At 33.8% G+C, this 12,558-nt stretch overlaps 1 protein-coding gene across 1 annotated transcript; it reads left to right on the forward strand.

Annotated features, from left to right (window-relative positions):
• The first annotated feature begins 11,244 nt into the window (after positions 1-11,244).
• LOC129742113 (uncharacterized) lies at positions 11,245-12,076 on the forward strand. Its single transcript, XM_055733960.1, has 2 exons — positions 11,245-11,396; positions 11,467-12,076. Exons 1-2 carry the CDS (start codon positions 11,245-11,247, stop codon positions 12,074-12,076), a joined length of 762 nt encoding a protein of 253 aa, XP_055589935.1.
• Positions 12,077-12,558: the final 482 nt, after the last annotated feature.

The raw sequence follows: 12,558 nt of genomic DNA on the forward strand, positions 1-12,558 counted from the left end.
AATTATTGCTCAATTATTTAATACTGCATTGAGTTTTTTTCGATCTAAGTTTTGGTAAAGTGTTTATGCGTGTCGCTCTGCATGTCATTCACAACAATAACAAAATTGAATCGATCCGCGTTTGTGTTTGAGTTTTTTTCCATTTCGTCGCTGGCTGCACAAAACACACGTTTTGCAAAGCCGACGTGACGATCCGGAATAGAATCCGATGGGTCCTCGGTTTAGTGACTCGCTTCGCAAGGAACCGAGACCAAAGTTCGCACGGACAAGGTAACCGCAACTGCCAAAAGAGCTCTACGCTCGGAGTGTTTTTGTTTTCATTGCAACAAAGGTTATAATATTGTATTTTTTTCCGAAAAAAGAATCCTATAGAGAAAAATCCCAGGCCGATTCCAGCCCCGGCAGCGTAGCAACGCATTCATCGGAACGAAAACCTCAATACCGAAACATAAAGTCGATCCCGAGGATCCCCGTCTGGTAAAAGGTTTGGCAGCCAAACCTGCTACCACTGGAAGCTCCGGTCCTGATTCTAAGTTAAAACAATAAACCAAAAAGGTAAAAACATTTTTGTTTAAGTTTTGGAAAGCGAGATTAAACTGATCATTCATTTTTTTAGTTTAACACTCCAGTTGAAATCGAAGCTTATAGAAACAGCGCCGTGTACCATGATGTCCATATTTCGGTTCCGAGTAGATTTCCAGTAATGAAAGTTCCCAGCACGGTTTTTAAACAACATTGGGCTAACGCTGTCGGAAAGATTCGGTGAAATTGTGCAATGGATCGTCGATTGGATACTGCGATTTGGAGTAATATGAAAAATGCGCACCACCAACAATAGCTCCAGTGAGGAGTTGAAGGTGAAACTCCAGGAAGCAATGAGAGAGCCTAGCGAGTTCGATAAACATAATAATCACGGGTGCCTTCTGATCATTTCGACTAAGAATTCATGACTACCGGGGGCACTATAGTTTGTTCTCGTTGGATGACGCAGCCGTTAGGATATATAAAAAAAATCGTAATCGTGGGTGTTGGCGAAATTTGGATTTGGAGGTTAGTTGTTTAAAATTTAATTGCTCACAACTTTTTGAACACAATATGCATTTTAGGATTATCTCATAAATGAAAGGAGTGATGCAACAAATGCCAATAGTTACTTCAAAGGAACGCTACTAGAAGTGATACTAGAAGTTTTGGGAACGATTGTCGGCAAGGCGTTGACAAAAAGTTCCTATCTCCGAGCGACAAAATTAGATGCCTACCAATTTATTTGAGTAACAGAAACAGAAGGTTGAGAAAAACAGAAATATTTTTAATGCATGTAACATTGAAATGGTCTATCATTATCGTTGTAGATAGCATAATCGCAATTTAGCTTACACTATCATGATTAAATATCCATGTGCATTCTCGAAAGATGAAAGAAGGTTTTCGCTAACAATCAAAATCCAATTATACAAATTAACAAAGTTTAAGCTCATGTGTGACATTCGATGTTAAGATAAAATTGCAATCGGATTTGGCTTTATATTTTTAAAAGAAGTTTTGGGAGAACTAATATTTAGGTTTTTTATTTTAAATTATACGTGTTTTTAGTTAACAACAATAAAGGATGAGTTGAACTGTGTACACAAATTTATTTATTGAACAATGACATCATCCCATTAAAGCAAAAAAAAAAACAATGCAAATACATGTCTACAGCGTGTTACAGGTTTTTGAAATTACAGGCCTGAGATTTTTTACTGGTCTAAGAATTTTAAAGGCTCACTGAAAAATAAATGTCTTCGACCTGTAAATTTACGGTAAATGTCCTGCTCCTTTTTGTTACAGGATATTTGCCGTAATTTTACAGAAAATAATTTTTTCTGTGTAGAATCAAACAATCGTCGTGAAATCATCGCATTAGTAGAAATGTGGTGTAGTCAATATGGACCGCTTTATGGTAAGAAATTAAAATCGCAGTCGAATTTCCTATAGAAGTGATCAGTTTTCAGTGAGCACTTCGGAAGCGTATGACTTTCATTGGCAGTCTAACTTTTTTTAACATAGAAAGCCAAAAAACATTTCAACTTTTGGCCTAGATTTTGCTCAGATTTGCCCTTTTTACAAATTTTACAAATCTGTTTTATCGTGTGGTTAACAGTATGGTATGGTTAAGGTTGAAGATCATCGTTCTTTTTAACAACTATTTTGAAGACATCTTGCTCAAATTCGACTTTCATCTAATTTGATATCAAATAAACAATTTCAAATTGCTTGACACCTGTTTCGACGTGTTTTGTTCAAGATTTCAAGGCAGCCCACTCTCTTTGGAGATAAACGCCCTAGAAGCGACAAGTCATCTGATGCCCTTTCAGTTATTTTATAGGTGAAATTGTTTAAATCAGAGAGACCTCTACTTGAAAAAGATCTTGCAATACATCATCTGGTTGAAAAAAAAATCGATTCAAAAACATGAGGGCGAATTTTGATCGCTTTTGTATTTTTATTGAAACCCCATCAAAATATTTGACCAAATGTTCGGCCGAATAATTGAAATCACTAGTCATATTGCATATGGCACAAAATTTCACTTTGCACACACTGTTTTGCGATAACTAACTAGAGCGACAAAACGCGACTGTCTGTGGCGGGTGATGCGAGACGAATGATGGTAGATTCCTGTATGAGATATAATATTTAGCTGAGAGATCAAGTCACCCAAGGATCAAGCACCTATCCTCATATTCTCCTGCTGTGGTATAACCTTCTTCATAAAACTGCAAACTTAAGAAGGCTCTTTTGAAAGAATAAATTTGTGAAAGTCCTACGATGCTTGAAAAAATGTTATCGCGCTTTCAAACTTGAGTTGGAAAAATTAACACATCAACTTCAACAGCACCACTGTACCGGAACCTGTAGACTTACTGGGAAATGGAAAAGGCAGAAGTCGCCTTTTTTCCGACAGCATATTGCTCTGTGCAGTGGTGCCGTTTGAATTAATTAGCACTTAGGCCGAAACAAATTTCAATTTCTTCACTTCTTTCACCACCCTTCATTTTTTTTCCAAAGAAGTCAACGGGGAGAGTAAATTTTTAAATTTTTTATGGAAATTTCGATGAATTCACCAAACATTCAAACAATTTCAAAAGCGAAAAACAAACTGTGAAAAAATGAATTTAAAAAAAATATCCTTGATTTTTTAAATTTTTTGATTAAAAAATGACCCGATTATTCGATTTCTTGAAGTGGAAATATACTAGTTTTGTCAAATTTATTTATTTTATTATTATAATTTTTTGAATTTTTTTGTCCCCTCCTTGTGATGTTCCAACTCTGATTGAAAACAGAAGGATTTTAATTTGTTCCAGCTTACTATGGCAAATACAAGCGCGCGAGCGTCAGAAAATAAAAATTGGGGGAAAACAAAACGAATCAGAGACCCGACGTTGAGGTTTTTAACATTTGGACTCGGATTGAGACCATATAGTTGATGACCACAGGTCAACGAGGCAGGTGCAACATTGTTGTTTTTGGTTTTCCGCTAAGGAAAGATTTTAAGGGCGGTGCGATAAGCGAAGGATTCTGGAGAAGTGTTACGCAGGTCAGTATTTATCAGTTAGCGTGAATGTCAATGAGAGCCGAAGAAACAAAAAAACTAGAAGCAGATGATAGAGCTGGAGTTACGATATCTTGATTTTTACTCATAATTAACAAGGGAGTTGTTTCAACTCGAAATTTTGATTTACTGATTTACTGTTTCGAGGCCTTCAGAGCCCGAAGGACTGAGGACTAAGTGCATAAAAGTTACTTTTGAGAAAACATGCTTCGAAGTTTCCATGATCTACTGTTGCAGGATCTACTTTTCAGAAGCTTCTTCATGAAATAGAAACATTTTATACTTTCAACTAGTCACATCCGCTTGAATGAGTTGGCTTAAAAATTAAAACGCCGTACCTTTTGGAGGATTGTAATAAATGTAATAAGTCACATTAATTTCATGGGTAAAAATGAATAAAATTCTCAGCTAAACCAGGTTTTGAATTTTTTTTCTGAAAATATTTGAAGTAGTTTCTGAAACGGTTTACAAAAAAGTGCTAAAATTGCGTATTGCGAAGAAGAAAGTGTTGCATTTGCATTTTTTATAGTTTCTGTATAAATCTCTGAGAAAAAAGGAAAAAAAAAATTGTAACTTTTGTATTTTTTTGCATTTTTGTCATTTTTGAATTTTGTAAAACTTTGGCCATTTTTGTTACTTTGTAAAATATTGTGACAGCTCAGTCAGGACAGTTTTCGCACTATTTTCGTAATATTTCTCTCAAATTCACGATCTACTTTAGTTGGTGTGTTTGTGGACCTCCACAAAAATCAATCAAAGGAAAAACTTTTGTTCACCCCCGTGAGTGGGGTGAATAGGGATAGTGGCTTATTAATTAAGGATAACTTTTAAACTTCCATCAAATTGAACGTAAAGAAAAGCGTTGTGTTTTGTTCAGTAGATACAATCGAACCTGGATAAGTGAGAGTCCAAAGAACCGCGCTTATTTTCTCGCTTGAAAGGTTTCTCCCTTATCCAGCTCCTTCTTTCTAGAAGGAGAACACAAAAACTATACAAATGTGAAAAAAACTCAAAACAGGCTGTAGCAAAAAATACAATGAAAAAATTCTGATTAAAGCTGTTGAATGCAGAATAGAAATTAAATGTATCATAAAAAAAATTCTCTGTTTAGAAAAATCTTGATCGAAAGCAGAATAAATATTTCCCTCATGGCAAATGGGTACACTGAAAGAAAAATCATGGCATTCTGAAATAAATAAAAATGTTTAATTCTACCATACGTTGATATTGTCGATATAAATAAAGTTTTGGTGATTTTAACGACTTTTTGGTTAATTTTACCATGTGGGGCAGAAAAAATATGATAAACCTAAATGAAAAAAGAGGTTTAATTTTACCATGCGCAAAATTTGTTGATACAAATAAAGTTTTAGTTATTTTGACGATCTTTTGGTTATTTCTACCATGCGCGCCAAAAAAAAATGTGGCAAAGCTTAATAAAAAAGAGGTTTAATTTTACCATGCGGATCGTTTTGTGCATTTGGATAAAGTTTTGGTTATCATGACAATACTCTGGTACATTTTACCATGGATGTCAATAGCCAAAATGCTTTCAATCAGTTGTGTCACTTTGTTTCCTCCTTGCCATTAAAACGGCTTTCAATTTTTATTTATTGTTGAAAACTTTGCAATCAATATTGATTATGTGCTAAATATGTGCTGCGATCTTGAAGGTAAAGTGTTTTGGTGTGGGATCTGTGCCGAAGCATATCACTTTTTATTTATCCACAGAAGACCATAACAATCTGAAGTGCATTACAAGTCATCAACTACCACTAACTTCAATAGTTCATAAAATGTTCAAGAGTAAGTGAATTTAATTAGTGTTTCTGCTCAATTTTCGACATTTCTTTTATATTTTATTTTTAGCGCACGGGGCGACGATGATTCAAGAAGGCAAAAATACAATCTTTGGACAACGGCGGAACACCGGAGGCCAAATGTAGAAGGAATCTTTATCAAGTTAGGTTTATTGTTCCTGAATCCTGATCATTAACGCCGAATAATATTTATGTGAGAAAAAATAACGTGGATAATAACCGTGGTGGATAAATAAACCAGTATTTTTTAAATTTTAAATGGTTTCATTGAATGCATGGATAAATTACCATTATTTTGTCATAATTACCATGGCATGATAAAATTGTACGTCGTAACGCACCATAACGCATACACATGGTAATTTTAAACACACTCATGTTCAAGATAAACAAAAACGTACTCAAAAAAATCCATCTGTTTTTATTCTTTAATTAACTCTTGGATATGGCAACGTCTACCATGATTTTTTTATCGGTGTAGCAATATAAAAATTTCAGAATCAGCATCCAAAATTAAAAGAATTTTTAAAAAATCTTATTCCAGCTATGAAAATAGAAGTTCAAAAGTAAAATTCAAAATCTGAAATCATATAATAATTTTGAGAACCGCAAATCAGTGGATCAAACTAAAACAATAATTTCGAATCAAGATTTGAGAAACATGAATTTCAAACACAAAATTTAGAATCAAAGTTAAAATTTTAGCCGAATAACGTTTTGAAATATTTTACTCTTATATTTAAAAATGTTATGCGAATATAAATTTTAAATTCCAAATAAAATTCTTATCAGGTCAAGTATAAATTTCCCAAACTATTGTCAAGTTGTTCTTCTAAATGTGACAAAAGCTACTTTAAAAAAAAATCGGAATGGAAATTCAATGTTATAAACACCGAATCAGCTATCTTTTAAAATGAAAACAGAATAAGTATCCGAATGAGCTTAGGACCTTTAAAAAGATCTTGAGTTCTCAAAACTAAGAAAAATGATGAAACTGAAGAAACAACAAAAGACTTGAAAATCTCAATTAATTCAACCTCTATTGTAAAATCGGGAAGAAGATAAGTATAATAACATAGAAATAGGGAAGATAAGGGCATAATGGCCACCTTATATAGGACGCTTATTTAACCAATAAAAACAGCTATAAGAGTTATATCATTGTTTCGTGCTCAGACACTAAAAAAGTCTACTTCCTAAATGGCTGAAACTTGAAAAAGTAGATACAAACGTTTAAAATGCATTTCAAATTTTTTTGCAGAAAGTTTTAAATCAGTCACTGTAGGGGCAGTTTAAGTACCATATACGGGACACCATGAGCGTTTTCTCCCGGAAAATCTAGCAGCGAATTCCACTCGATGATGTTATCTGAATTATAAAGCTGCAGCTTGGCTAGTTTCGTCTGACGATTTGGCCTATTGGTAAGGTGTCTGAGAGATAATCAGAGGACTCGAGTTCGATTTCTGATCGAGGTGATTTTTTTTTCATTTACCATTCATGATCGATGTATTTTGCACTGAACGGTGAGTCGTAGACCCTTCAAACAAAGCAATGACAAAATAATTCACATATGCTATTTTAAGAATACAAATAATTCACATACAGTACCGTTCTTAATTGTATAGAAATTGGATGCACGCGCACTGTCACTTCGACTTTGAACTTCCATAACTTTTTACTATGATAATATTTTTTGATCAAATTTTTTGCGTTACTTAGATAAACTATCGCACTATTATATCATAAAATTTAAGCTTTCTGGAGTTTGTGTGGCCTGAGAAACAGTAATTCTACGAAAATCGGACTTTTTGGACTTTTCTCATTCAAACCGCAATATCTCAGAAACTACGCTAAATTTTGTATTGAAATTTTGCAGAGTGATTGTTGAAATATAAAGCTAGCATGGCTGAAGTTTGCGAAAAGTTTTATCGATGAGATCAAAAGTTACGGGAGGTGCAATATTTCAGGCATGAACTTAGAAATGCGATTTCTATAGAATTTTGGACGAATGTTTCCATAGGAAAACCATATTCTCTGTTTAACAACCAGTAAATCTATTTCAACCAAAAAATCAAACAATATCGCGAGATTCAGATTTCAAAACACAAATGGATCATTTATTCCATTTTTTGTTTTCATCATTGCTTTTTGCAGACATTTTGGTCTGATTGTTAGATGGAAATGATATTGTTCTCATGAATCGTCCAAAATTCTATAGAAATCGCATTTCTAGGTTCATGTCTGAAATATTGCACCTCGCGTAACTTTTGATCTCATCGATAGAACTTTTCGCAAACTTCAGCCATGCAAGCTTTATATTTCAACAATCACTGTGCAAAATTTCAAAAAAAAATATGTAGCGTAGTTTCTGAGATATTGCAGTTTAAATGAGAAAAGTCCAAAAAGTCCGATTATCGTAGAATTACTGTATCTCAGGCCACACAAACTCCAGAAAGCTCTAATTTTGTGATATAATAGTGTGATAGTTGATCTTTCTAACGCAAAAAATTTGATCAAAAATTTTTATCGGAGCAAAAAGTTATGGAAGTTCAAAGTCGAAGTGACAGTGCGCGTGCATCCAATTTCTATACAATTATGAACGGTACTGTACACTCATACATTATATTTCTGGTGCTTTGATTGGTGGATGATGCTAGTAGCCGTAAAATGCAACAATCAAAATAATCGATCATGATTGATAAATATAAAAAAAATTACCTTGATCAGGAATCGAACTCGTGTCTTCTGATTGCCTCTCCGACACTTTACTAATACGCTAAATCTTCAGGTGTAAGCAAGTGAAGCTGAAGCTCTACACACAACGAAAAAAATCTGTAAAATCACATCACATGTGATGTAAATAAAAAGAAGCATCATATATGACGGAATTTTCAGTGCTTGTTGGAAATTACACGCCAGTAAAATTCTGCAACGTGTAAAATGAAAAATGATGTAAAATTTTGCAACGTGTAAAATAAAAAAGATGTAAATTATAAAACCACTGAATCTTAAAAGAAAAACATTCCAATTGGAATTTGTTTTATTTTATTTATTGTTATTATGATTAAATAATGGAATTTTCTCAGCTGTTAATGAAAATAAAATCTTTTTATTATAAATATAATTTATTTTATCAAACGGCAAAATTTCTTCATCTCACAATTCTATTTAATTAGGAGCCACATTCACACATTTATTTTCTTCCAAATTTGGGTATCATGCAGCAGCTTCCAGAACCGCATCCCTGCTGCTCTCCGGGAACCATCAAAACGGATAAGCTTACTCACGCGCGAGGAAAATGCTTAGACAAAATACTTTGGTGCACGACTTGACCTAACAGTTTGTTTACATTTTTCTGTATGGTCCTTTTCCCATTCCTGCCTCTCGAAGATCTCCAGGAATCAGCAAGATTGATTAACTTCATCGCGGAAAACCTTCTTCAATAAAATACTGTTGGGCACGACTTGACGCAACACTTTGTTGACATTTGTGTGTGCCTGTTTTCGACAGTTTGTATTTTTACATGACATCATCGCGTTCAGTGTATTGTAATATTAATTAAATTCAAATTCAATGTCCTATAACATTTCATGTCGTGTAATTTTAAGAAATTTCTAATTCAATGCTGTTAAGAATTTTGTGTGACCCGAAAATGTTTTAATATTACAACACATATGATGTAACGAAAAAAAAGCATCACATATAATGGAATTTTCAGTGCAAGTTGAATATTACACGTCTATAAACTTCAACAGACGTGTAAAATATGAAAGACATGTAAAATATTTGAGACGTGTAATATTGAATTCGCATTGAAAATTCCGTCATATGTGATGCTTCTTTTTATTTACATCATATGTGATGTAGATTTACATCAAATAATCGTGTTCCGTGTCAAGTTACGTTTGTGTCATTAGAATTCAGTGCTGTTAAGGATTCAACTTTTTTTATTTTGTAAATTTACATTAATAAATCGCGTTCCACGTCATGTAATAATAAAGGTTTTCTATTTCAGTGCTGTTTAGGATTCAGATTTTTTTTCTGTGTATAGTTCAGTTGACTTCGTCGAGTTAAATTCTCTGCCAGATTCTACGGAAAAAACGCTCATCGCGATCAATGATGCTCTGTTCGCCCCGAATGTACAAGTTAAAGTAAAACGCGTTTAAAAATTGAGTATGTTGATAAATAAAACATTCAATGATGGTGCGAATTGAGTAACAATGTGTACATCATGTTGCAGATCGTACATTATAGATCAAGATGATTTAAAGATCATAAGAGGCTCAAAAATATAATATTTTCGTCACTTGAGAACCTAGTTGTTTTTTTTAAATATTTTGAGAGAAGATAAAAAGATTTCTTTTTTGCTGAAAATTGAATACTATAGGAAGTACGGAAGCAACCCTCTAGAAAATTTATTTAAGAAAATACGTTCTTTTGTAGAAAAGAGAAGCGCTTACTACACAGCAAAAATTATTTCCTGTAAAATTACGCAAATTTCCTGTAACAAAAAGGAGCGGACATTTATCGTAATTTTACAGGTCGAAAAACAAATTACGTGACATTTAATTTTCAGTGTACAACTTTTTTACAGGACATTTGCTGTAATAATAAATGAATCTTCATTAACTTTCAAGGAAAATAATTTAAAATTACAGGTTTTGTTAATTACAGATTGATTTATTTTAAAGGTTGCAGTTTCAGTGACACGTAATAGTCAAAAATTTTTTCGGTGTATGTCCCAGGTGCTCGTTATGCCTTTAGGATATTTACTCCAGTAGAGGGTAATTTTTAGAAGAGTCCCAGAATCAAAAATATAAACCTTCGATTGGATCAGGTGAAACATTCATGTGGACAAAGCTGTTCAGCATAAAATTTTCTTTAATGAATTCATAAATTGGCTCAAAACCCAATAGCAGGCACGGCTTCAAAGAAGAAACAAAAACTATATTGATCTTTTAAAACAAAATATTGAATTTTCCCATACAAACATAAAAGTTCAAATTTAATCATGTAAACGTTACTTAAAAATTCTGCAAAAAAAAACCTGGATGAGCTTTGAATCAAAACGAAGCTTTTAAGAACCCCATGGTTTGAAAAATTCGAAAATGACCTCAAATCGACTGAGTCTATTGTATAATCGAAATGTAATGCTTGATTCTCGGGGAACCCCTAAAATATATTCTTTATTCAATGATTAGAAGAAAGTGATAGATTATTATAAGTGGGATGAGCATTTAAGATTCCCCGGATTTATTCGGACATCTCAAATTGGGCTCCATATTCTTAGCTAGCTTTATCTAAATTGATATTTTTTTTCAAATTATTGCCAAGAATTGCAGGTCATGCGGATACGTGTTGTAGACAATAGAGTATGCCTAACGTTAACGACCAATCTTTTTTTTAACAACTTTTTGAAGACATCTTGCTCAAATTCGTCTTTTATCTACTACGATATCAAATAAGCATTTTTAAATTGTTCGGCACCTGTTTCGACATATTTTGAACTAAATTAAGGTGGAATTCATTCTCTTAACGATATTATCGCTGTATCGTCAAACCGGAGTTTTGTCAACATCAGCGCTCAGAAAAACCCTAGAAGCAACTTGATGCCCTTTCAGTAAGTGGTAACATTTTGAAGATCACTCGATCTTTGAATGGAATGCGCTGAAATTCAATTGAACTTTCGGCATTCGGCCGTTGACCGGTTACCACTATTCAGTACATCTCTAATTCCTACAAATTTCACGTTGCTTTTATTTTTAGATCCCATCTGTAAAAAAGTTGAAAAGACAACACTTTAAAGTCCCAATCGTGTGCTTAGCGATGAAGCTGAAGATCAATTGGATCAGCATTTGGGGCATATTATCTTTACTCATATTATTCGTTATCATCACCCTTCGATTAGAAGAAGATGGCCTCAAACCGGAGGAACGAGCAGTCATTTTACAACTGAAAGAGGTCCATGAGTATCCAAGGTAAGTGACTCATTTCAGGCATTTCAGTGGAAATATAATTTTTTCTTCAAATACTTTTTGTTACTTTAAGATTGGAGCTTTTTACGTCTGGATCTGACGATGGTGATTCTAAATCTAATTCGTTTCCGGAAAACACACTCGGATTACTAGAAGAAGTGCTCGAGTTCCAACGGCATCGTTTGCGTGAAGAGTTGTTAGAATTCCCCAATCCGGTTGATAAGAACAATGACAAGGGGGTGTTCCGAAGCTCTAATCTTAGTCTCAAAAATGGAGGTCAACCCGTGAGAAGTCTGATAGTTTCAACTTGGCGTTCTGGATCGACATTCCTAGGTCAGATTTTGAATTCGATACCGGGAAGTTTTCATCACGAGGAACCGTTGATCCTGTATGATACCAATCAGATACGTGGGCCACACGTTAAAATTGCCATCAATTATATCAAGCAACTGTTCAACTGCAACTACACTGGATTGGAGTACATTCTAGATTCTAGCCACGCTACAAACTATTATAGCTTTAGACTAAATAAGCGTCTATGGCCTTATTGTAAGCTTTATTTGAACTTCTGTTTGGATCCCAAGCTGATGGAGCCTTTCTGCAAACTGTTTCCCGTACAAAACATGAAAGTCTTAAGACTACGAGCATCGCTTCTAACACCTCTTCTTGAAGATACCAGGTAAGATTTTTCTTTAGTTTTTGTTTGAAATAGGTTTTGCTTGTTTTGCTGTACATTGAAATAAGAAAAAACTTGTAATAGTATCAGCTATCTTACATTAAAAAAAAATATTACTTTTAGTATCAACTATTGAAAAGACCGAGGGAAGGATTTGGTTTCTTTCAAAGTACAGTTAAAGAACAGTTAAACAGAACAGAACCTTTAAATCAAATTTAAACCATAATATTTTATTTATTCGTTGAATTAAATCTCTTTATTACAATTAATTGTCGACGTCCTTATAAACGCCACTGTTTGAACTTAAGTTCTTTACGCGTGAAGTTTTAGGTTAATCGACCGGAAAGTTTCGTCTCTCGATCACAGAAAGGAGAAAGTGTTCCTAAATGCGCATATCTATATGCATAGCTTTTTTTTTTGTTCCGATTATAGCCGTTTTAACATCTTTATGTCATTCGCGACTAATATATCAGTGATGCAGTTGGCGGA

This window comes from Uranotaenia lowii, chromosome 2 (assembly GCF_029784155.1).
Source record: "Uranotaenia lowii strain MFRU-FL chromosome 2, ASM2978415v1, whole genome shotgun sequence".
Classification (NCBI taxonomy): Eukaryota; Metazoa; Arthropoda; class Insecta; order Diptera; family Culicidae; genus Uranotaenia; species Uranotaenia lowii.

Coding starts and splice junctions, on each gene's coding strand:
- LOC129742113 (XM_055733960.1), top strand. CDS start 11,245: ATGAAGCTGAAGATCAATTGGATCAGCATTTGGGGCATATTATCTTTA. Junction 11,397..11,466: donor GAGGTCCATGAGTATCCAAG/GTAAGTGACTCA, acceptor TGTTACTTTAAG/ATTGGAGCTTTTTACGTCTG.